Raw genomic sequence first — 27,553 nt, forward strand, 5'->3', positions numbered from 1 at the left:
ATATCATAAAAAAGCGAATCCCGACTGAGGTCCGAAACCAGCAGAGCTAGCCAGAGGGGTGAGTGAAGGAGCTCATCGGGGCCGTCCGTTTCTCAGCGCCGGCGATCGTTGTCGTTCATCTCCTGCACGCCCAAAGGTTTCCTCTCGCTTAAATTCCTTCTTCCTCCCTCCCTCCCTCGTTTCCTTCTTCGTTCCCGTCTGGACTCATCCTTCTCGTCCCCCTACCGTTTTTGGTTCTCCGTTTGGTCGCCGGAGCTCAGATCCCGATTCTATCGAAGCGTTACCGATCAATCTCGAACTCTTTCCTTATTCGGATTTTCTCCTCGTGTGGTCTCGTTGTTATCGCGTCCTTTCCCGTTGCTGGAATTTCCAGATCTAGGTCGGGCTCCGGATCTGGTTTTTGGAAGGCTTCCGGCGATCTCGCGCCGGATTTAGGGTTTAGGGTTAGGGGTAGGTGTTCGGCGCTGCATGTTGTTTCGGTGAAACGATGGCGAGTTCTTTCTCCGGCCCCGTTGCTGCTTTTCAGGTAATGTCGCACCTCTCTCTCTCTCTTTATCGAAAGTTTCGGATTGTTTTATATTTGTTTTGGCGGGTTGATTCAGGTGGGGAACTATTTCGTGAGGCAGTATTACCAGGTGCTTCAGCAACAACCGGACTACAGCCACCAGTTTTACAACGATGCGAGCACGATGCTCCGTGTCGACGGAGATAAGATCGAGTCGGCGACGTCGATGCTGGTATTTTCGTCTATCTATTGATCGGCTGGTTTGTTTTTGCGATCATTACATACCGTTATTTTCGTGCTGGTGATTGTACAGTGTTTTTGAATTGATAGTGTTTTCTTTCTGAATACGTGGGTAGCATGTGTGAAAGTTGCTTGCTTAGTCTCGCATACATGCTTAGTGGCTATGTACTGTATGCTATACATATAAGGTAGAGGGATGTGTTGCACCAAAGTGAGTTTGGTGGAAATGTTTTAGCCGTTCTGCATTGTTGAACCTTGAAAAGTAGGTGTCTTCTGTGTTATCTGCAACAACTCTTAGTATTGAATTGCAGCCCGCCTTCGGGTTATCTTTTCTTTGTGTTGTTTGTGCGATTCATTTATTGTATTGGATTTGGTGCACCGTAGAATTTGTGAAGGTCATGTACTTGCTTCCCTCTGCCGAGCATTTTGTGCTACAATCATCATTTTGTAATGTCTGCAACCCACCTGTTTTTTTTTTCCCCAACCATAAAAGGAAAGAAAGTATAAATTAAACTAAAGCCATAGCAAGTGCTTGAAAAGTAACGAGAGTCATGTGATGCACAATAAGGAGATGGAACTGGTGGCTCATTCATTTATTGCACTGTGAAGTGTCTTATGAGTTATGTCCTTCTTGTGTGTGTCCAGGAAAAAGATTGAGTGGAGAGATGACTTCACTTGTTTATAGTCCATTCTCAAGAAACGTGGCTCTTTATTATGTATTTTCCCTGCTTAGAAGGGAGTTTCGGTCATAGTGACAAATATCGCGAGATTTACAAAAATCTTGCGATAGTATCGCGAGAAATTGCCTGAAAGTTTAAAACGGCAATTCTCGCGAGATTTTTAAAATATCGTGAGATTTATGAAAAAAACATAAATACCATAATTTAAATGCGATATTTACATTTTAAAAGGCTCTTTATCATGGAAAAACCGTGTATTTTTATCTTTAAATATTTTTTATTAATATTTTCTTATAAAAATAAATTTTATATTTTTTAAGTTGTTTTTTTATTGCCGAGATTTTGCCGAAAAAATGCGAGATTTATGAAAAATTTTCAATTTTCGCTAGTTTTTGAAAAACGAGATTTTGCCGAAAAAAAAGTTTGTCACAATGGTTTTGGTCAGATAATGACTGTGAAATCTAGGAAGTAAAATTGGAATTTGTCATGACCTAGATTGTTTTCTTCCACCCTAACACAACATCCTCTCTCCCCTTCATACCTGTTCGCCGAAAGCTATGTCACATAGAGACAACCAAAAGGACATGGGACATGCCATTTATTGTACAGTTCTCATTAAGAATAGTATATAAGGGAACATGATAGGCAAAAGATGAAGTATCCTTGTTACATAAGCTGAAAGTTTGCATGTAAAATGTTATGCTTATTCAACTTTTATTATTGAAGGTTCCTTATTTGTCCTAGGAAATGAAAGAAGAAGAGGAAGTGCTTATGCAATTTAGCTAGCAATTTTTCAGTTGGAATGATTCCTAATAGACGAATGCTAGTGTATGCAAATTCTGTGAGGAGGCTACATAGAATTTGAAGCATGATGTTTAGCATCTGAAAGAGAGGTTAACTGAACTTTCCTACAATATATGAATTCTGGAACATCTTTCCAGGTGAGACAGGTTGTTTCTATATTTTTGGGCATCTTGCCCAATCCCAATGTAATACGAGTGCATTGCTTCACCTAGTGTGTAGAGTTATGCCTCTTGCACACATTTTATGCGCTGACATATCCTTTTGGTGCAATGTTCTTTTTTTTTTTTCCGGAAAGCTAATTTATTGTGATGTCAACATGCCTTTCAGGGTTTCATTCATGAGGTATACATTCTAGGCAGTATCATTTAAAATGCTGCAAATATGCATTTGATCAGCACTGATGATCCACTGGATGTGCGGAGCACTGAATTCTAGATGTTCTAATCCGACCTTTTATTTGGTATAAATTGCATTGCATGAACTAGAAGACTTGCAAAGTGCTGGGTTGCAATAATGCCCCATGGTTTTGATGTGGATTGTGGGTCCCCATGTGTTTGTAATAAATGTTATGTCATTTCCGTTATGGTTTTATGTGCACTTACAAAAAATATACCTGTGTATGTTAATAAGTAACTGGTGTCCCACAAGGCTTTCAAGTTGAAGGAGATCTAGAGTTCGATACCTGAGGTGTGCATCCTTTGCTGCAACGTCTAAGCCAAATGGGAAACTATCCTCGGTGGGCAGGGGGGAGTACTCATGAAGTTTTATGCTGTGGGCACTGGCTCAGGTCCATGGTCAAGGTGACACCTATCGTCTCCTAATGGGATGTCCGAACTCCAAACCATAGCAGTGGTTTCTCCATGCCTATGTCACATAGGTGCGGGTGTGGGTGTGGGTGTGGTGATGCGGCACTTTAAAAAAACTTGAGTGCGGTGGTGCTGGAGGGTATATATATATAATTTTTAATAGTTAACAGTAACACTAATGAAATAAAGAACCAACAGTAGGTGGTTGGGAGGCAGAATACACACACAAATTATATGGATACACATTATTTATAAATCATACAAAATGGATGAGTTCATCATCATCACCTCACGGAATAGATGCCTTTGTAGTTTTTTGTACAATGAAAAAATTTATCATCCAAATTAGATCAACATGCAATGGCCAAATTTAGTAAAATGAGGGGGTGACTGTGGTATATAACATTGTAAATTCGTAACACTTGAGAAATAACCACATGATAAAAAAAAGTGTGCGAGGGGAGAGAGATTGAGAGAGAGAGGTACACAGACAAAGGGGGGCGGGGGTTTAGCCAAGAAAAGCGAGAGAGACGAGGGGAAAGAGGTACACAAAGAGAGGGGGGCGGGGGTTTAGTCGAGAAGAGCGAGAGAGACGAGGGGAGAGAGATTGAGAGCTAGAGATTGAAGGAGAGAGAAAATGGAGACATACCTCCTCGCCGTGCCGGAATTGCCACGCTGGACCGGTCGCCTTGCTGCTGTTGGGTTGGAGACGGAGAAGAGGAGGCATCGGGGTTGGGAGGAGGGGGCAAAATATTTTTGCCCTAATCCCCCTCCCAGCCCATTTCATCAGGCAGTTTTTTTTTTAAGTTCAAAAATTGGACACTTAAGACCCTGGGTGCGTTGACCGTATCGAGGGTTGGTTTGACCACACCGAGTGCTGCACCCGCACCCGCACCCGCGTCGCGTTGTATCCACGCGGGTGCGGCACCCGACTAGCCGAATCCCTGTGACATAGCTCCACGCAAAATAAAAAAGAAGTATCTAGTTTGTATATGGCATCACTAGAAATCCTTGATTTTATTTGTAGTGGTCATTCTCCTGGTGAACAAGCTCTTGGATCATGGTGATCATGGCCTTTGTATTCTGAATTTGATTATTGGAGAGCTCCTTATGTGTATGTCTAGTGCTTGGTCTCAGTTATAGCCTGTCACACGGACACTCCATTTTGCCCTCCGTACCCGTGTCGACTAACATCAACACTTGGACACACACACACACACACACACACACACACACATATATATATATATATATATATATATATATATATATATATATATATATATATATATATATATATATATATATATATATATATATATATATATATATATATATATATATAGCCGTGTCCCTGTACCTGCATTTTTTTGAAATTGCCGTGTTGTACCCTCCGTACCAGCATCTGTACCCGTACCCATGTGACATAGGTCATAGCATATTTCAATTTCCTGAACCTCAATCAGTCAATCTTCTCTTAAGAGGCGTTTGAAGCCCTTGGAGCTCAGATCCAAGGATATGAGCTGGTGTGGGCTCTCACTGATATTGTGTGGGCCATGCCAAGCTCTGAGGAAACTCAAACTCCTGGGATCTTAGATCCCTGATATAAAGGGATCAGAAGAGGTCTTGTCCTCAGATCTCTCTTGGACCTGAAGATCCCCTTAGTCTTTTCTTGTAAAGATCTAGTTGATCTACTTTTTTTCACTATCGTGTGTGAGGTTGATTAGTGTACTTCAGTTTAGCAATGAGGAAATGTAATCCCTAAGTTTAGAACGTGACTTCACGATCAACCTACATTCAGATTTCATCCTAAAGTAAGCCACTTTGCCTACTAATGTATAATCAAGAAAGATATTATCCAAGTGAAAGCACCGCAACCTGGAAATTGATCTTCTTTGAGGGGACTGCCTTGCGTGTCCTTCATCCAAGATTCCAAATATGCCTATTAACTATTTGATTCCCACTACCTTTTTTCCTCAGTCATATGATGAACTTTATTTTATAAGTTTGGCATTGCATGGCAAGGTGTTGTTCTCGTGTAAAAAAGGAAACACAATGGAATAACTTTCAAATCTCAACCAGTTTGTTGATCTTTCCTTAGCTGTTTCCCCACCCTTCCTTTTCAATATGCATCTGCAACTTTTCTGGTTCATGTTAAAATGTACTCAATGCATTCTCTCTCTCTCTCTCTATATACATATAGGAGATACATATACATATATGTCCTAGATATATGTATACATATCTCTATGCATATATACATAGATATAAATATATTTATATCACCCTTTGTAAAACCTGATGAAGGGTATTTTTGTCATTTTACCTTTTACACATATTTCAATTGAAATATGGTTGTATTTTTGTACTTCTTTTTCTTTTCTTTTTTGTACTTTTTGTACCCACATTGGGGGGGGGGGCAAATGTGTCATTGGGCCCCTCCAATGGTCACAAATGTGACCATTGGAGGGGCTCCAACAACCACATTGGAGCCCCTCCAAGTGGTTCATTTTGTATATTATAAATAAGGGACTTCCCCTTGTATTTGTGACAAGCTTGAGAGCTCAAGCTCCTTCTCTTTTCAAATATAGAGATTCTTTACATGCCGTTGTGCATATTTGTGTTATTTTATGCCTTTTTGTATATTTGTTCAAGTGTTATTTGAGTGCCTTTGTGCACATTTCTTGTGAGGTATTAGTGCTTGTATGCGTATTGTCTCTTTGTAGACATTTTCACATGGTATCAGAGCTTGGTTTGAAGAAAGAAGATCGTGTGGCTATTCACGCTATTGGGGTACCTCGAAAAACGTGCCTTCAACTTTTGAGTGATTAGGGTGGAGTCTTCTCTTCATTCAATATTTTAGAAGCGTATTCTACCAAGTAAGTTAAAAAATCTTATTGTGGTACATACTTTTTTCTCTCTTCTCTCTTTAATAGGTGAAAAAGACTCCCATTTTTCTCTTGGCTTCAAACTTAATGGCTCCAACTATCATGTTTGTGCCGGAAACATGGAGGCCCATATCAAAGGAAAAGGGCTTTGGGGTTATGTCCAAGGTTTGGTTCTGGAACCGGAGCCTAAGATCACCTTAATAGAAAAAGGTGAAATCAAAATTCTTGAGGGTAAAGAAAGAAATAAGGCTCTTGAAGAATACTCAAAGAAGCATGAGGAATGGGATATGAGAAGTTTTAAATCCTATCATGGATTTTCTCATCCGTAGAGACAAGGATCAATGCCAACATCATTAAATTCAAAAAGGCTTCTCAAGCATGAGAATATCTTGAAAAAATGTATAATTCAAAAGATTTGTCTCACAAATATTATCTTTAAAAAAGAGGCTTGACTCTTCAACAAAATGAGATGTCTATTAGAGAATATTTTGAGGAATTGTCATCCATTTGGGATGAACTTGCCATGCTTGAACCTAAGTGGTGTGGTGAAGCCATCGAACTTAGACATAAGCAATTGAAGGAGGATCGCTTTTTTGACTTTTTAAATGGGCTTAGACCCGAATTCGAGCAAATACGATCCTCTCTTCTTTCCTCTTTTACTTCCCCTTCACTTGAGGATGTTATTACAAAACTAAGTGGGGAAAAGACTCGTATGGGTATAAGCAAAAACCATCCAAGTGTCCTTGCAACTCCCTCAAACCAAGAAGAAAGTGATGGTGTGAATGCCGTCTCAAGACCGAGGAACAATTTGAGACCCTAGAAACCTTCTCATTTCAAAAATCAAAATCAAGTAGTCAAGGAGGTAAAAGAGACTATAGTAAGGTTGTTTGCCATTTTTGTAAGAAGCCGGGCCACATCAAACCAGTTTGCCTAAAATGGAAGAAGTTGTTAGCTAAGACTACCACATCTCAACCCCAAAAGGAAGAAAGTTCATCTTTTTCAAATGGAGCTTTATCATTGCATCAAATTGTGGAAGCACATCAACCACTTCTCAAGGGGGCAATTTTCGAAGCGGCTACATCAACCTTCTCTTCTCCTGGTAAGACTTCTTGGCTTTTGGATTCGGGTGCTTCTTTTCATATGTCTCCAAATATTTTGCCTCTTTCAGAATATTTAAAAAACTCATCTCCTATTTTTGTTTCAACCGCGGATGACACTTCTCTTGAAATCAAAGGAATAAAAAATTTTGAAGAACAAGTTTTTTCTATTCTTAAAATAAGATTTATACCAAAATTGAATTTAAATTTGCTTTCGGTCTCTCAACTCTTGGACCATGGATGTGATATAAAATTCTCATCTACTAAATGTTGGATACAGGATCGCCGGTTCGGGAAGTTGATTGGGGAAGACTCTAGGAAGGGATATCTATAATATGTGGACTTTCTTCGTATTTCAAAGAATTCTTTTTGTAATGTTGTGCAACATAAAGACATTAACGTGTGGCACAAACGAGTTGGGCATCCCAATATCACCAAGATCTCTTATTTACCTTTTGCTAAACATCTATGTAAAAATGATTTCAATTGTAATGATTGTATTCTTGGAAAATTGAGAAGTCTGCCTTTTTATCAAAGATCTATGTTTACTACAAAACCATTTGAACTTCCATTAAGATGTTTGGGGACTGACACCCGTTATCTCAAAAGGAGGATTTACAAATAACATGAGTTTTTTGCAACATTCAAAACCTACCATATGATGATTAAAAACCAATTCGACAAAAAATTAAAAATTTTTAGAACTGATTCTGGGAGCGATTATCTCTCAATTGAATTTAAGAGCTATCTTGAGAAACATAGAATAATCCATCAAAAATCTTGCCCCAAAACACTTCAACAAAATGGTTTGGCCGAAAGAAAACATAGACACATCATTGAGACATTTAGAACCCTACTTATTTCACAAAATATTCTGAAAAGATTTTGGGCCGAGGAGGCTCTTGCGTCCGTCTATCTCATAAATCGTGTCCCATCCAAAAATTTAAATAAGTTTCACCTTTTGAAATTTTGTATAAAAGAGACCCTGATTATAGTAGATTAAGGGTTTTTGGGTTCAAGTGTTTTGTTCTTGCAGATAAGAATGATAAACTCTCACCTAAAGCCATTCCATGTGCTTTTCTTGAATACTCCGAAACTCAAAAAGGGTTTCGATGCTATGATATTAAGAATGACAAATTATATGTATCTAGAAATGTAAGTTTTCTAGAAAATGTTAGTGGTTTTGAAAGAAATGATTCTCATGAGAAAAGTGTAGACTATTCTTTCCTATTCGACCTATTGTCTAGAGATGATGACATTAGTGATGATGAGACCATACAAAATAATCTTAGCGAAATTGAAGCAGAGGAAGATAACAATCTTCCTCATCCTCCTATCTATCAAGAAATTGATGATAGAATAAACAAAGAACCTATCACCTACACATAGAGATAAAAACAATTTTAAAAGTGCTATAGAAAAATATGATTATAGAATAAACAAAGAACCTACATTAAGTAGTGAAAGTTCGCCGAGAACAACGAGAAATAGGAAACCCCCTCTAGATTCATATCCTATGACTCCTTCTCTCCTAAACATAGAGCCTTCCTTAGTGCCATTCACTCTTACGTAAAACCAAGAATTTTTGAAGAAGCCAAAAAGAAAGATGAATGGATAGCAGCTATGAAAAATGAAATTAAGGCTATTAGAAATGCTAAAACATGGGAATTTCAATACCTTCCCGAAGGTAAGAAAACTATAGGGTGTAGATGGATTTTTAAGGTTAAAACGAAGAGTGATGGGACTCTTAAACGATATAAAGCTCGTCTAGTCGCTAAGGGTTATGGTCAAAAATATGGGGTAGACTATGATGAAACTTTTGCTTCTGTTGCATGCATGGTTACAGTTAGGTGCCTTATTACCATTGCGTCAATTAAAAAATGAAACATATACCAAATGGATGTTAAAAATGTTTTTTAAAATGAGGATCTAAATGAAGAAGTTTACATGGATGCTCCCCCTGGAATGAATTGTCCTAATAGAAAAGTTTTTCGTTTATGAAAAGCTCTTTATGGCTTAAAACAAGCTCTTAAAGCTTGGTATGATCGTTTTAACAACTTAATGACAGAAAATGGTTTTATATCATGCTATACTGACACTGCCCTGTTTGTAAAGAAATTTGATGCAGGAATTGTAGTCTTGCTTTTGTATGTTGATGATATGTTAATTACAGGTAATGATGTCAAGGGAATAAAAAGAATTAAGCATGCCTTGACAGAAAAATTTGAGATGTCAGATTTAGGTTTTCTGAGATATTTCGTAGGCATTGAAGCTGTCTTTTCACATGGGGAATACTTCCTATCCCAAACTAAACTTGCTTGTGAGATCATTGACCGGTTAGGTATTTCTGATGACAAAATTTGCGAAACACCATATGTAGTTGGGGCAAAGTTGAAAATTGATGACGGGATTCTTCTAGATAATCCCACTCCTTACAGACAACTGGTTGGTTCATTGGTGTATCTCAGCATCACCAGACCCGATATATCTCACGCAGTTCATATTGCCTGTCAATTCCATCATACCCCTACAACCGTCCATATGGGTGCCGTTCTTCGCATCATTAGATATATAAAGGGGACGGTAAATAAGGGAGTCTTTATTTCCTCATCCTCTGAATTAAATTTGATTGCATATACCGACTCTGATTGGGGATGTGACCCTAATAACCGTCACTCCACCAATGGTTTCTGTATTTTTTAGGAGAATAACTAGTTTCTTGGAGATGCAATAAACAACAAAAGGTGTCTCTATCCTCTACTAAAGCCGAATATTGTGCCATGACATCCACAACCATGAAAATAGTTTGGATTCGACGTTTGCTAGAAGATATGAGAGTTCACATTCAAGAACCAACAAAGTTGTGTTGTGACAACAAGAGCGCAATATACATTGTCAAAAATCACACTTTTCATGAACGCACGAAACATATTGAAATGGACTGCCACTATGTTAGAGAAGAATACCTGAAGAAGGTCATTGATCTTCTATATGTGACATTCAAGTATCAATTGGCAGACTTCTTCACCAAGGTGCTTTGCTCCCAGATTTAATTTTCTCCTTGGCAAACTTGCAGTCATCACTCCCTAAGTTTGAGGGGGGTGTTAAAATGTACTCAATGTATTTTTTTTATATATATATACATATATGTCCTACATATATGTATACGTATCTCTATGGATATATACATAGATATATATATTTATATCACTCTTTGTAAAACCTGATAAAGGGTATTTTAGTTATTTTACCTTTTACACATATTTCAATTGAAATATGGTTGTATTTTTGCACTTTTTTTCTTTTTTTGTACTTTTTGTACCCACATTGGGGGGCCTAATGTAGTCGTTGGGCCCCTACAACGATCACAAATGTGACCGTTGGAGGGGCTCCAACGACCACATTGGAGCCCCTCCAAGTGGTTCCTTTTGTGTATTATAAATAGGGGACTTCCCATTGTATTTGTGACAAGCTTGAGAGCTCAAGCTCCTTCTCTTTTTGAATATAGAGATTCTTTACATGCCATTGTGCATATTTGTGTTATTTTATGCCTTTGTGCATATTTGTTAAAGTGTTATTTGAGTGCCTTTGTGCACATCTCTTGTGAGGTATTAGTGCTTGTATGCGTATTGTCTCTTCGTAGACATTTTCACAGTTCATGCATAAATTGAAATTTTAGATCTTGGGATATGCAATACCAGGCCTAGTAAATTGAATCATTGTAAAGCACTGATAGCACAATTGTGCCTTCTTGGATGCTTGTATGGTTTCACCTGATTGACTTAAATCTTTTGTGCAAATGGAGCAATCTAGGTTCTGGCTTGTAAGCTCTCATTCCTATTTTTACTTTCGTATCACAAAAGTTGGCTAATCTTATCACTGTATTTTTGCTGAATCTTAAATACGTACAAAAACTGTGCATTATTCAAATTGTCACCCTCTAATTTAACTCTGTTTTGCAAGGTATTTATTTATGTATTTGGGGGGGGGGGTGTTGATAAAAAATATTGAGGTTAGGAAAGATGAGACTTACCCGGATTACGCAAAATCCTTTTTAAGATTATGGGGATGCCGTTTTCAAGCTCTGTCCGTCCTTTGCTCAAAGAAAAGGCAAAGTCAAAACATGTTTTTCGATCTCTGTAGCTCATATTGCACCATCGCGGATTCAAGTATGCAAACAAAGATAATAAACATGTATAAGTACCTAATCAAAAGATTATATGAAATTAAAATGAACAAATTAGAGATCTGAAAAATACCTTTTTCGAACTCGGGGGTCTGTTTTATCGTTCAAGTTCCTTTTTGTCCGTTAGCACCTTTGCGTAGGTATGCGTATTCTTCAATGGCATCAGGACAACGTGCCAATAAGACTTAAGTAGGCTTGTTCTTGCATTGCCAACACTTGGGTATCTAATTTCTAGATGATCATGTTATAGGGGTGAGCCCCTATTTATAGAGTTTAGAATAAGACATGGATCATCGATTTTTTTGGGTCTAGATCCAATCCAAGAGGATCTGAGTCTTTTTCAAATGGGGTTAAGACTCATTGAGAAGAGTCCTCTCAGATGAAGGTTCGTCCAAGAGGAGTCCTCCCGCCCTGAGAAACATGCAGGGCGGTTGGAAAGAGATAGGGATAAGCTTCGAAGCTTATCCACGTGTTCAATGCAGTGGATAGTGAAATGACTGTGCCATTCCATAGCGGCAAACATTCTGGTCTGTCATCCCATAGTGGAGGATGTTTTGGTTTGCCGTCCTGTATTGGACGACGATCTGTTCTGCCATCCCGTAGTGGACGACAATTTAGTAAGGCATCCTCTAGTTGGATGACAAAATCTCTTTCGCCATCCAAGTATAAGACATCTGCAAACACTTGTGATAACATCAGGTATGAGACATCGTAAAATTTTGGTGTCTACAAGGGGTAAGTTCCTTCATCTTAAAAGATTTTGAATTTCCTTTTCTTGCTCCGGTGGGATTTTCTTGAGAAAAACAATATTTTGAAAATATTTTGTTTTATTCCCATAGTTATCAGGATGCAAAAATGATAAGGGAAGCGATGCACGAATTGGAAGCAAAGAAGTGATTGTTAAAAAGTAGTATGAAACACACAACGATATTCGTTTTGGAAGCGTCTGAGAAGCAAAAATGGAAATGTGTAGGAAATGAGGGGGAAGTGAGTGAGAAGTGAAAAATAATCAATATTAACATGAAAAACACAATCAACAAGGGGGAAGCAATAGGAATCAATGTGGAAGCAAAAAGGTAACAAGGGGGAAGCAAGAGGAAAACAATTCGTGAAATGAGTGGGAAGTGTAGGATGCACGCTTCCCATTCCCCAATGGTCCTGCTTTGGAAGCACATTTTCCATAACTATGGTTAATCCCTCATTCAGAGTATCAGGAGGACGATATTTGTTAGACTATTTTACTCAAAAGATTGAATGTATGCTGAGTTTGTGCCAAGTGGTTGGCATTTCTTTCAGCTGCAATTGCTAGGGAATATCCGAGTTCCCTGGGTCTTTTTCATTTTGGAAGTGCAGTTGAAGAGACTGTAATCTTGTTTCTATGTGCTTCTAATCTCCTTGCATATTGTGTGACCCACTTATGTAGGATGATTATCCTGCATGCCTGTACCAATGAAAAGTCATCAGCTTAGATTTCATCGATTAAGACTGCATGTTTTTATTTCGTGAGAAGAATTGTTTGTTGTTAGACCTTTCAAAATATCCTTAAAGTTAGTTGGTGTATTCTTTCCCATTCAGAAGTAATAGATTTTCTGTGTTCAATTAACTGAAAGGACAATCATTCTGCATGATAACATTTTCATCTGTGTACAAGTATTAATGAGATAAATCCACATATTTTTAGCCAATCACTATCATGCTGCTTAACTAGTGTCCATAATCTGTTATAAAATATGTTGATATGTTTTAAGGCTTTGAACCTATTAATGAGAAGATGACTGAAAAGTATTGAGTGAAGCTGATAAATTTGCCACATGGACCTGCACAAACAAGTGCCTGTCCGTGCATGCTTATACGTTTGTATAACTTTGTTGGTTTTCTTTTCTAGTTATTCAATTGCGAGCATTTTTAGGAAATGTTTCTTTTGCAGCAAATACATTCACTTGTTATGTCTCTAAACTTTACGGGAATTGAGATCGAATCAGCACACTCTATGGATTCTTGGAATGGTGGTATTCTGGTGACAGTTTCTGGTTCTGCTCAAATAAAAGATTTGAAAGTCCAGAGAAAATTTCTGCAGACATTTTTTCTTGCCCCTCAGGAGAAAGGATACTTTGTTCTAAATGACATTTTCCACTTTGTTGATGGAGAGCCTGTTCCTCAGCATCCACCAAGCATGTTGACCCATGCCGATTTTGATACACAGCATAATGCGTCCAACTCTGTCCAAGAGCCAGGTACCACTGCTACTTTGTTTAGTTAGATGGGCATAACTACTCAAATAGTAATTTACAAGTAAAAAGGTGTTGCTGACATTATAAGCTCTCTGCTATGAAACCACCTTGTTTATAAAAAATGAAGTGCATGGGTAAACCAAGTAATCCAAAGCTTTTATTATATTCGTTAATGATGATTATATGGTTCTGCTTGTTTACATGTTATGTCTTTATCTCTGAAAAATATCCTTTTTGTCACTTTTAGGGGGGCGTTTGTTTCACCCCACTTCCTGTTAAAGAAGCTCTCGTTCATAAGAAAGAAGGGCCTCTTTCTCAGCAGGGCTGAAATGAACACTCATGAAAATTAATTGGTGGGGCCCAGTTATTAAACGATGTGGGACTGTTTTCATGCAACACTGAGTTGTATCTCTCCAACTGGGGAATGACTTTCCCATTGGCTCACTCCTTTCACAGCGAAGAGTGTTCCCTCGTGGTGGTGTGTAACAAACACCCTATTAGATTTTCACTATGTCTTTACGAAGAAATGCAAAATGCTGGTCTTGCGGTTGCAGATTACATTTTTGGTGGGCAAGTGGAGACTGCAGAGTTTGTGCACAAAGCGCATCCTGAAGAAACTACCACCACCGAGGAATATGGCCTCCCAGAGCAGCAACAAGTTTCTGAAGCTAGTAACCTTGCAGAAGAAACATCCGATAACTGCAGCTCCATTCCACATCCAGGGGTTGACAATGCCGTGCTGGAAACTGCACCTGCTCCGATTGTGGAACCTGTGAAGCAAACCTATGCTTCCATTGTATGTGCTACCTGCCATCCTTATTGTTTGCATTGTTGCATTTTTCCTTACTTTGTTGTTTTTTGTTCTGTGTGCATATTGTCCCCTATGTTACCGCGACACGGCACTTAGGGTGCCGTACCTGTGTCGACACGGGTACTGGTACCTAGACACGGCATTTGCCATGTCCTATATTATATTATGTTATATATTATATTTTCAATATATAATATATATTTTAGATATATAATATATATTTTCAGTATATATTTAGCCATGTCCCCATACCCACATTTTTTGGAATTGCCATGTTGTACCCTCCGTACCGGTACCTGCACCTGCACCCGTACTCAGGTGACATTAGATTGTCTCTAGTGGACATTATGAATCAGGATTATGTGCCTCTAATGCTAATCGAAATACTACAATGTTGCCACTCGTTGATAGGCTACAGAAACGACATTTCAGTATCAGAACCTTTTGTCTTCTGAGAAAATATTAAACCCTTGTGCATTAAGTATTTTATTTCTTTTTCTTTTCATTTTCACAAAGTGATTATCTCTTTTATAAAATACTCAAATACCCTTATCTTGTCTGGGTTTGCCAAACATTCTACCTACATGTGGGAAATGTGTTTCCTGGAAAACCAGTTCTGAAACGTGAAACTCAATGTTCTGAAACATAAGGGAAACTTGCATGGGAAATGCGATTCCCATCACATGTCAAACACATTTTTCTTATATAGAAAACATGTTTCCTGTACATTTCCTTTAGACAGGAAATGTCTTTCCTTTGTACAAAAAATTAGAGAAGATGTGTTAGTATTTAATCGTTTTTGAAAAAACTTAGACCTATTTTATATTTTTAAAATTAAAAAGAATGTAATATGCTAGATGAAAGGGATAATTTTATAATTTAATACAATCACACTATTTTTACTTTGGTGCCTTTTTAACAAGATTTGGCGGACAAATAAGATGCCTAATGAGTGGAAGTAGAGTACTTTGGTGCCTCTATATAAGAATAACAGTGATATACAGGATTGTATAAACTATCGTGGTATAAAACTCATGAGTCATACTATGAAACTTTGGGAGAGGGTGATTGAGTATAGGTTGAGGAAGGATGTCATGATATCAGAGAATCAATTTGGTTTTATGCCTAGAAGATCAACTATGGAAGCTATACATCTTCTTAGACAACTTATTGAGAGATATACAGAGAGGAACAAAAATTTGCATATGGTTTTTATTGATTTGGAGAAGGCATACGATAGAGTACCTAGGGATGTTCTCTCGTGGACAATGATGAAGAAATGTGTTTTTCTCAAGTACATTAGTATAATTAAAGATATGTACGAAGGAGTAATAACCAATGTCCGCACTTGTGGAGGGGTGACAACTAATTTTCCTATAAGGGTTGGGTTACATCAAAGATCTGCATTAAGCCCTTTTCTATTTGCTATAGTGATGGATGAGCTTACGAGATCAATTCAAGAAAATGTGCCGTGGTGTATGTTGTTTGCTGATGATATTGTTTTGATCGATGAGTCTAGAGCTGGGGTTAATGCTAAGTTAGAATTATGGAGACATACATTGGAAGCAAGAAGTTTTAAGTTGAGTAAGAGTAAGACAACATATATGGAATGTCGGTTTAGTAAGCAACGAAGTAGTGATGGGAGTGTAGTAAAGCTTGGTGAGCAAAAAATACCGGTGGATGACTGTTTCAAATATTTGGGATCTATCATTCAAAAGTATGAAGAAATTGATGGAGATGTAAATCATAGGATAAAGGTTGGGTGGATGAAATGGAAAAGTGCAACTGGAGTGTTGTGCGATTGTAGAATGCCATTGCGGTTGAAAGGAAAGTTTTATAGGACGACAATTAGGCCCGCTTTACTATATGACCATATAGAATGTTGGGCTGCCAAGAGACATCATATTCAAAAAATGAGTGTAGCTGAGATGCATATGCTTAGATGGATGTGTGGAAATACAATAAAAGATAAGATTCTAAACGAGGAGATACGTAAGAAGGTAGGCGTTGCATCCATTGAAAATAAGATGAGAGAGAATCATTTATGGTGGTTTGGACATATTCGGCGAAGGCCTAATGATGCTCCAGTTAGAAGGATGGAGAAATGGGAAAATATATTAGTTAAAAGAGGTCGGGGTAGGCCTAAGAAGACTTGGATGGAGATGATAGGAAAGGATATGAATGCTTTGAACCTCACCGAGGACATGGCATTGGATAGAAATGATTGGAGGAGAAGGATTCATGTGGAAGACCCAGAATGATTTTCTTTTTTGGTTCATATCGCTGACCCCAATTGTTTTGGGATGAAGGCGTAGTTGTTGTTGACACTATTTTTACTTTATTTCTCGATTTTGTTCTCCCTTCTAAACGCTAAACTCCTGTTGTGCATTTGGATATGATATTTACTATTTTATGGAAAGTGGCCCTAGTGCACACTTGTTTGCAGCTGGTGAGGATTGTTAGGAGATTAAACTTGTTAGGACCTACCAAATCCACATTGAGAGAGAGAGAGAGAGAGAGAGAGAGAGAGAGAGAGAGAGAGAGAGAGAGACCTATGTGTTTGTCTTTGACATAATTTTTTGTTATCCCTTTTTGAATGGTAGCTGCGGTTTGCAAAAAGTCTCTCAGCTACGGCTCCTCAGGCTTCTCTAAACAAGAGCGCTTCAGTAAACACAGAATGGCAGAACTCTCCGCAGCCTACGTCTTACTCATCAAATCAATCGCACACTGAAGTATCAGCAATACCAGATACTGTTGTGCCTGAAGTAACTTTGGAAATTGCTGCAGCAGAAGAAGGTACTTTTGCTTATCAACCTTGGTTTTTCCTACTCATGCAACACCATTATGGTGCTGATAAGCAATTATTTTAGCCAGATTCCTTGTATATAAGTTGATATATTTGGTATCGAAGCATTATAGGCATATCCAGTTGCTGACAACTAATTACAGCTTTGAATATGTCAAACATAATTAACTTTATTTTTGGGTAATACAAGATTTTACAAGATAGACAGGTATGTATTTCTGTTAACAGGTCATACTAATGTGTCCAAGTTGATTAACTGTTCTAAGCTTACTGTGGTTGGTAGTGCTGGGCATGCATGACCAGCTGATACTTGGGCTCTTCATGCTTTAGCTCTCAGCTCATTCAAGCTCCAATATGGCTCCAGCTTAGCTACAACTATCTATCTATTTATCTATGTGTGTGTGTGTGCGCACACACACATGCAATAAAATTCAAAAGCAGTGTCCTTTGATTTTAACCTCTGACCTCGTACTTAAGAAGCAAGGTATGCAACCAGTGGAGTACAACCCTTGGGGTAAAAAAATTGCAAGAGATTATATATAAAGTTGTAATCATACACGAGCTCATAAACAAGCTCATCAAGCTTTTATGTGCCAACCTTGGGCTTGAGCCCTGGTCATTTATCTAAATAAGTCTAAAAATGAACTTGAGCTATGCATGTTTGTTAGCTAAACGAGTTTGAGGTGAGCTTTTCATGAGCGGAACCTGAACTTTTAGTTGAGCCCAAGTTTTTTTCCCAATCCTAGGTTGGATAGAAAAGGTTACTCAAATGCTATTGCACATTGGCCATGGTGATTGGTTTGAACTTTTGACTCACTAGATTGTGCTTCTGAATTTGGTAAGCTTCGATTATATTGGGTAGGTGATCAAATCTAGCAATATCATAGGCATGGGAAATACTAATTCCATTGCTGATAATATTTTTTGGTTTTCTGTTTTTGATAGGCGAGCTGGGGGATACCCCCCATGGCATTCAAACTTGAGACCCCTTAGTGAATCCAAATATCTCATTTAAATGTTTGGTTGATATCTAATGTGGCCATTCTTGTTGCTCGTGTTGTTTATGATAATTACGGATTAGATATTTTTTTATGAGCTTCATCAAACCATTAGAATAACATGAAGTTGTTTTAGAAAAAGTGAGTTCGACCATATGCATGATTAAATGCGGATTTAGTGCATGCTAACTAATTTGAAGACCTGTTTTCAACTTATTTACATATCTATTTTCATTTTATTAGATATTTGAAATCAACCTCAAGGATTTGTCTGCTTTGCTTACTCTTTATTCCCACATGGTTATAGGTGAACCTAGGCCTCGGTAAATGGCTTTTTAGAATAGATATCAGGCTGACACAACTCTACAGTGGTTCATGAAAACATATGATCCTATCATAACAAATTTGGGCTATGTAATTGACATAGATGGAAAGTAGGATATGAGTTCACGATATCCAAGCTAGCTTGTGATTGAACATGCACTGCTAGACTGCTAGTTATGAAACGTGATGAATGGTGCAGTTTGCCACATCAAACATTCATGATATTATGGAAATTTTAGTTTTATAGTTTACATTTTGTTTGTCATGAATGAGAAATTAATGAATTACTTGTGATGCTTCAAATTATAAGCTGATTTTTTTTTGTATATGTATTTATTTATTGTTTTTTATTTTGTTCTTCCCAATTTACTCTTTTATCTGTTTATTTGGATTTCAAATGCTGCTAAAATAAACATCTTGGTAGCCTAGGTAGGCCTTACTTTGTCCTTTGTGCTCGCTAAGATGAGAAACTTTTACCATGGTTAACCAACCTCATTGTTTATTTGCTGAATGTGTAGATAGTTCTCATATGATGACTGGAGATATTAGTAAATCGGTTTATGTAAGGAATCTGCCTACTACTGTATTAGCTTCAGAAATTGAGCAGGAGTTCAAGGCATTTGGTAAAATCAAGCAAGAGGGTGTTGTTGTTAGGAGTCGGAAGGTTATTGCTGTCCTTGATTTTTAACTAAATAATCTTATAAGTATTTCTATCTTACCTAATTATGTTGTTCTGCTGCTGTTTTCTTCTCTGTGGTTATGCAGGATATTGGTATATGTTATGCCTTTGTTGAATTTGAAGATGCATCATCTATTCAGAATGCACTCATGGTTGGTTCGTGTTTACATATGTTTGTATCAATTTTTTCATGGTTTCACCTCAATGGGTTTCTCATGGTCTCTGTTCATGGATTTTATAAACACATGGTCAATGAATGACAAAGTTAATCTGTGTGTGTGTATGTGGCCGTGTATACATGCATCTATGTTATTTTTCTTGTTTGCATCAAAATATTTGGATGTGGCTTTGCCTTGAAGTTTGGGCTTGATAGCTCCTTATCGTATAACTATACTTTACTGTTAGTTAGGAATTACTGATTTTTTTTGTGCTATGGCATTATTCTCCAGTGCAAATTGGCATAAGGCAAGTGCGTATTGAGGAGCGGAGACAAAATAATATGCAGTTGCCTTCCACCAATTTGCACTTGAGATGCCTGCAATTGTACCCGAAAATCAGTAATTCCTAACAGTGAAATATAGTTCTATGCTAAGGAGCCATCTGGCCCAAACTTCGAGGCAAAGCCACATCCTAACATTTTGATACAAACAAGAGAAAGAACATAGAACATATGGTCAATTGATGATGATGATGAAGTTAACAACTCTCTCTCTCTCTCTCTCTCTTTGTGACCATGTATACATGCATCTATGTTCTTTCACTTGTTTGTATCAAAATATTTGGATGTGGCTTTGCCTTGAAGTTTGGGTCAAATAGCTCCTTAGCATATGATTATACTGTTACTTAGGAATTACTATTTTTCTGCTGCTGTTGCAGGCATCTCCAGTGCAAATTGGTGGAAGGCAAGTACATATCGAGGAGCGGAGACAAAATAGCAGTTCATCTCGTGGAAGTATGTTTCTTTATCATTGTGTACTTTTACTGACTTTTCTAGTGAACTCTTTGGAAGTCCAATACTTCTGTTTTAGCAACTACTATATATTTGGAGTTGCCTCACAAACAATTGCATTTATTATACTGAAGCCTATCTTCTTGCTCAACTTCTGAAATGAAGTAAACACCCACAAGGAGGGATCCAAGAGCATCAACACCACGAATCTGATAAGCATAACAGTCCACCAAAACAGCCACAATGAGCACAAACACAAGGGCCACTAAGGCCGCACTCACAAGGGCCACTAAGGGCACAATTGGCACACACAAGAGAGCACTCTCAAGATAAAAATAATATTTCATTGATAATTGAAATGCACAAAGAATGCATAAAGGTACAAGGAGGAAGAACCTCTATATATACAAAAGATGGAGGCCATATAGCCAGCTAAAAAATCTAGCCGTTATACTAGCTCTAACTGCTAGTCAACCCAATGTTGACTACAACAAAAATAAAAATAAAGAATACAAAAAAATAAAGATTGCAAAAGCAAAAATAATATATATATATATATATATATATATATATTATATACATGTATGTATACACATGTATATATAGCATATACAAAAACTATATACAATTTAACACACCCCCTTAAACTTATGGTATGATAACCGAAAGTTTGCCAAGAAGTGAAACCTAGGAGCCGAGAGAGGTTTGGTGAAGAAGTCTGCCAATTGGTATTCTGATGTGATATAGGGTAGATCAATGTTCTCTTGAAGATACTCATCTCGTATGTAGTGACAAACTGACAATTCATTTTGATGTGCTTAGTCGTTTAATGGAACATATGGTTGTTGGCTGTGTAAATAACACTTTTGTTGTCACAACACATTTTTTAAGCTCCTCTCATATGAACTCCTATGTCAACCAACAATCTTCTTAGCCAGATAACCTCCATCGTGGTGATAACCATGGTTTGGTATTCTGCTTCAGTTGATGAGAGTGAAACATTTTGTTGCTTCTTACACCTTCACAAAATCAACAATTCACTTAGAAAGACTCAAAAACCTGTAGTTGAGTGTCTATTGTTGTGATCACCTCCTCGGTCAACATTAGTATAAGTAATTAAATCTAACATATAAGAAGAAGACAAGCATACATCTCTAGATGTAGAGCATTTAATATATCTAATAATTTGTAAAATGGCTCCTATATGCATTGATGTAAGAGCATGTTGAAATTGGATGGTCGTATGAACAACATGAACTATGGATAAATAATAGAGAGCTCCAATTAACTGTCGATAAGGTGTAAGATCCTCAAGAAGCTCCTCATCATCAATCCTCATTTTGACATTAGTAACTTCAAGAGTATTCGCTCTCTTATCATTATAAATCCCCTGACTTGAAAACAATATTAGAAGCCAACTTCTATTGGGATAACAAGGAACTTCTAGGTGAATAATCAACTTCTATTCTCAAAAAATATTTTAGAAAACCCAAATCAGTTATTTCAAAAATTATTCTTAAGAAGCATTTTAATATGATTAACTCCTTATTTGTCCTCGCCGGTAATGATCATATCATCCACATATAAAAGTAAGATAACAATGCTGACATCAGATTCCTTAACAAGCAGAGTTGTGTTAGTTAAACATGATCTAAATCCAATATCAAGCATAACATAGCTAAACTTGTCATACCAGACTTTTGGTGCCTGCTTTGGAACATAAAGAGCCTTACACAGGTGAAGAGTTTTCTTCTCAGGGGTACTCATATAAGGAGGAGCCTCCATGTACATTTCTTTCATTAATTTTTCATTAAGAAAATCATTCTTTACATCCATATGATATATAGGTAAATTCCTAATCGAAGCAACAATAATAAGAGTCCTAACTGTGGTCATTCTAGAAACATGTGCAAAGGGTTCTTTATAGTTTATCCAATACTCTTGCGAGCATCCCTTGGCCACTAACTTAGCTTTATGTCGCTTGAGAGTTCTATCACTCTTGATCTTGACTTTATACATCCATCTACAACATATAGGTTTCTTTTCTTGAAGCAGTTTTTGAATTTTCCAAGTTTTAAGTTTCTTTAAGGCTTCTAATTTTACTACCCATTCCGGATGATCTTTGGTTTGCATATAAGATATGGGTACTAAATGTGAGTGAACAAGAGCAAAACAAACCTTGTATTTAGGTTAGAAGGGCTCAAATGATACAAAATTTTCTGGTGGCTTAGATACCCTAGATGATTGTCTAGTGTATTTGCTACCTATTGTATCTTTGTTTAAATATCTTTCAAGTGCACATGGAGGTTTCTCATCCTTGCGTCTAGAATATTGTATATAAGTTTTGTCACTGCGAGGTTGGACCTCACCATATAGGTCATCAAACTCATTGGAATGCTCAACATTATCAACATCATCATCATTGTAATTATGCATCTCACAATCACATTTATCAATATCATTTTTGAAAGAAAATCAAGAAAGAAAGCATTTTCAGTCACATAGGCTTATCCAAACCAAAAAAGTTCTCATTTTCATGACAAGACACATTTCATAAAATATATAATGTCATTTTGAGGATAAAAAATTTATATCCCTTTTGATTATCACCGTACCCCAAAAAAACACAAGGTATAACACAAGGAGATAGTTTACCTTTTTTGGATAAAATGAACCACTTACATCCAAAGGTTATAAGTCTTGAGTAATCGTGTGTCATTTAGAAAAGTTTTTCAACCGGGGTAACATTTCGTAAAGAGGAAGGAAGGCATACAATTTATCAAATATACGGCTATTAATGTAGCTTCTGCCCAATAAATTTTGGAAAATGACTCGAAATTAGTAAGGTCCTAGTGGTTTCTATGATGTCTATGTTTCCTTTTCGCTAAACCATTTTGTTGAGGATGTGAGGACACGATCTTTGATGAGAAATCCCATGTAAATTAAGTTTTTCTTTGAATTCATTTGATAGAAATTCTTCCCTTGAATCAATACAAAAAATAGAAATATTGTTATTAAACCTATTTTTGGCCCTTTTATGAAAATGTTGAAAATGCATAAAAATTTTGGATTTATGCTTAAGAAAGTAAATCCATAGAAGGCATCAACAAATACCATATAGTAAGCATACCCTCCCTTTGATATGACCGGTGCATGACCCCAAACATCCGAATGAACCAATTCAAAGAGTCTACTAGAAAAAAGGTTCTTTCATTAAAAGGCAAAATTTTCATCTTGCTAAGGATAAAATCACTATAATCAAAGCTTTTAATGTTATAAAATTTTATCAACATTGGAAAATGGGATAACTTTGAAATACTAGGATGTCCTTATCTTTTGTGCCATAAATGTCCATCAAATTTTTAAACATTACAACAAAATGTATTTTTAAGAATTTTCAAAAAGTCTATGTAGTATACGCCTCATTCTCTATGGCCTTCCTCAATCCGCTTTCCTGACTAGCGATCTTGCACTCAACAAATATTTGATGAGAATGAGACATTACACTCTTGGTTGAAAATTTGAAAAACGGATAAAAGATTTAAATTCAATTTTGAAATATGTCTAACTTTAGGAATCCATTTTGTTTTGTTTTATTTTTATTTTTCAAATTTTTTCTCAAAATTGCCTATTCCTTTAATTTCAAGAGAAGTATCATCAATAGTAAAAACATTATACATTTGAGTTTGGTTGGCGTTTAGATAGGATATCAGAATTTGAGGTCATATGAAAAGATGCACTAGATTCTAAGACCAAGGAGGCATACCAGGATCTAGGAAATATGTGATGCCAACTCCGGTTGATGATGATACTCCTTTGAGAAGGGGTTGGAGAGCTTCCAGTATGAGATAATGACATGTTTTCAATGAAAGTTTCTCCATTGCTTTCTAAGTTCTTAGCCTCCAACAAATGCTACTTTCTTGTCTTCCTTCATCTTCAACTTTGGGACACAAGAGTTTAATGTGTCCCAACTCATTACAATGGTGACATTATTATTCTTATATTCCTATAGTTACCTTTTTGTCTTGTGAAGTGAGGTGGTCTATATGCGCATGTGTTAGTTCCTGACCTAGATATGGCCAAAACCGACTCTCCCTCACTTTTTGCTCCTTGCCTCTTAAGTCTATTCTCCTCCGTAGTTAGCTCTTTAATGGTGTCAACAATGGAGTTAGTTGCTTCATACTCAGGTCTCAACCCGTTGACAAATTGGAAAAAATGCTCCGCCTCAATTTGTTTTTGGTGAAACTCTATATCCAAAGATCATTGCCACATTGGTCCCAAAACGGCATGCTCAACCCACAACTCGGGTAGAGTATTGTAGTACTCTCTAATGCTCTAATACTCATCTCCCCTTGCGCCTTGGTTCTTATTTTATCTTGAAGATTGCACACATGTGAAACGTCTTTAAGAAAGTTTCAAGCATCATGGGCATTCTCAAACTTAGCCAAACTAGAACATTTTTTAATGTCAACGCTATTAATAAGCCATGACATTATTTTTGAATGCCCGATCCTCCATCCTTTTCATTTTCTTTCATACTCGGCTATTCCCTTGGTTTTCTCCTCTTCTAGAAGTTCAACACTCTTTCCATTGTCCGTCTTGGTAAGTATAAGCTTTGACTCCACATTGGTACCATCTACCAAGCCCAATAGTCCTTTTCCTTGTATATGATACATTGTTTGTGTCATTGAGCTTGACCAGTACAATGGTGACAATCTCTTTGTCATCCATAATGGAGATAGAGAGAGAGGAGAAAAAAGAGATATATATAGAGAGAGAAGCAATATAGAAAGAGAGAAACACGAACACTTGCCACAAACACTTGGAGCACACGAACCACAACTTCTTTACTTTAGCTACTTTAGATCTTGAACTTCAAGAATCGAGAGCCAATGACTCTGATACCATGAAATGATGTAAACACCCACAAGGAAGATCCAAGATCATCAACCCCACGAATCCGATGAGCATAACAGTCCACCAAAACAATCACAATGAGCACAAACACAAGGGCCACTAAGGGCACAATAGGCACACACAAGAGCACACTATCAAGATAAAAATAATATTTTTATTGATAATTGAAATGCATAAAGATACAAAGGAGAAGAACCCCTATATATACAAAATATGGAGGCCATATATCTGTTAGACTAGTCCTTAGTTGTGAAAAGCAGTACTTAGGTATCGCCTAGGTGGGCTGATGGCAAGGCTTACCGCCTAGGCTTATGGGTCTAGGCGATAAGGCCATGTTTTTCCACCTAGGCTGCCTAAGCGAGACTACCACTTCTATTTTTTTTATCTTCTCATTTTCTTCTTCCTCCTTTTGCCCCTCCACCTTCTCTTTTTTCACCACCTCCTCTTCTTCTTCTTTGTCTTTTTCATCTTTCCCCTTTTTCTTTTTCCCTTCTTTTTTTCTTTATCCTCCTCCCGTCCTTCCACACTCTTTTTTTCTTTTCCTTTTCTTCTTTTTTTCCTTTTGTTTAATTTTTGTTCTTGGGTGTATCTTATATATATATGTTTATGTAGATAAGTTGTACAATATTAGATGTGCTTTATGTTCAACGCTATGCAATTCTATGTATTTTTCAATATTTTACATTGAATTACATTATATGCAATTTGCATATGTATGCTTAATTCATAATTACAATCACATCTTTGTTACTAAATTTAACTATTTGTGGTAATGTTTATGCTTTTCTTGAAATTTTGTTTTTTTGGTCCCGTCGAGCCCAACTAGTCCCTGCCTAGTGCTTTTTGGGGTCGTCCTCCTAGGTGCCGACTAGCGCTTTTGACAACTAAGGAATAGTCTAACAAGTAGATATTCTAGTCGTTAGAGTATCTAGCCCTTAGACTAGCTCTAAGGGCTAGTCAACCCAATGTTGACTACCACAAAAATAAAAATAAAGATTACAAAATAAAAAGTAATATATATATATATATATATATATATATATATATATATATATACACACACACACACACACACAAACTATATACAGTTTAACAGCTTCATCCCAATTCTTGCTTATCTTGATATCATCGCGTTTTTTAACTGCATGGCTTATTATGATCCTTGGTTGCTAGGCTGATTACTTTGCTTGAACTTTTGCTTGAAGACTGCCTGGGTTATGGGGTTTACTCTTGGACATAGTGTGGAAAGTGGTACAAACCTACCGGTATACAACCTGCCAATCTTACTGGCTTTGCCTTGTATTCTTGAAAACTAGAACGACACTTGTTCCACAACAACTAAATATTCTTGATTCTCCTTTTAGTCTTGTCCGACTCTGCTAACTGAAATGGTTTGGATAGGTTGCCCAAGTCAGGGTTGTTGCCTTGCTCCGTTCATTTTTTATGTCTGTCCATATAGAAGTCCCATATGAATGTTGGAGTCGGTCTATTATTTGAAATGCTTATTGCACCTTCTCTTGTTCATGTGAATTTGATCTGCATGATTTTAATGGACAACTGGTCAGAACCACTACACCTTAAATATGTTTTGGTATTTTTAATAGAATTGCTTACCTAAGAATCGGTTGGACATTGTGATGCAAGAAGCAGCCAGCCTTGATCAGCCTTGCAAAGTGTATGGAAGTTAGAGGAATGATTAACGTGTTTGATTGTTGTGCACAGTAATGCTTTTTTTTCTCCTGAAGGGTTCAACTGAACTGGGGTTTATCCGACTTTACTAGTGGTGGTTTGGAGTTGGGTGTGACAAAGCCTATGCAGACCTGATGCTCAGATATGGAATCCAATCTGGCTTGGATGATTTGCCACGAGATCTTTATAATTTAACTTTGTTCCCGCCTCTACATATCAATGTCTATTTTGCAAATCAAGCATCTTTATAAACAATAAACCATTTTATGAATGTACATGTTTTCAAAGTTGCTGGTTCATTGTTTGGTTCTCCAACATCTAATCAATTGCAAGGGAAGTTAAAAACTTCTTAGGCATGTATTCTGTTTGAAATAGCAGAGACCTTGGTATGATATTCCTGATTTTGTTCTCTATGACAGTGACAACAATTGGCTTCTAATTGTTGGACTCCAATCTTACAGTCCATGCTGCTTCGGTTTTCTCTTCAGACAGCCATTTATGATGCTCGTGCTGTTTCGTGCAGGAAGGGGAAGAGGAAGAGGCTATCAGTCAGAAGTACCCAGGGGGCGGGGCCAATTCGGTGCACGGTCTTATGGGCGTGGTAGTGGGCAAGAGGCAGAACGCGACTACAGCAGCAGGCCAAGGGGTAATGATTACCATTCACGTGGGTCGCGGCAAGAGAGAGGGGTTCTCAGGAACCAGGCGACAAGGAACGGACAGAGCCAATCAGATGCCTTCTAATCCTAGTAATTTTGAAAATTTTCAGTGGCAATATAAACTTGAGTTGTAGTTACTCCTTTCCTCCATTCAGAACGGTATTATTTTTATTTTATGAAATATATTACATATACCTGTGTTGGAGTCCCGGTTAATCTGCTGATTTTTCAAGAAGTGATTGTACCACTGTTTTTGGTGTGGTAATTTTTTTCCATCTTTTTCTCAA

General features: G+C 37.2%; 1 protein-coding gene across 3 annotated transcripts; it reads left to right on the forward strand.

Annotated features, from left to right (window-relative positions):
* Positions 1–27,553, forward strand: LOC149845489 (nuclear transport factor 2-like). Of its 3 annotated transcripts, none has more exons than XM_089997647.1 (9): positions 1–526; positions 603–737; positions 13,134–13,440; positions 13,992–14,233; positions 16,852–17,044; positions 18,895–19,040; positions 19,142–19,211; positions 19,932–20,007; positions 27,134–27,553. In XM_089997647.1, the coding sequence occupies exons 1-8, from the start codon at positions 488–490 to the stop codon at positions 19,988–19,990; spliced, it is 1,191 nt and encodes a 396-aa protein (XP_089853773.1). In that variant the 5' UTR covers positions 1–487; the 3' UTR covers positions 19,991–20,007; positions 27,134–27,553. The 3 variants fall into 3 exon arrangements, with proteins under 3 accessions (XP_089853773.1, XP_089853772.1, XP_089853774.1); XM_089997646.1 differs by having other exon boundaries at positions 19,142–19,207; XM_089997648.1 differs by lacking the exon at positions 1–526 and having other exon boundaries at positions 616–737; positions 13,189–13,440; positions 19,142–19,207.

This window comes from Nuphar pumila, chromosome 2 (assembly GCF_984573655.1).
Source record: "Nuphar pumila chromosome 2, dmNupPumi1.hap1.1, whole genome shotgun sequence".
NCBI lineage: Eukaryota > Viridiplantae > Streptophyta > Magnoliopsida > Nymphaeales > Nymphaeaceae > Nuphar > Nuphar pumila.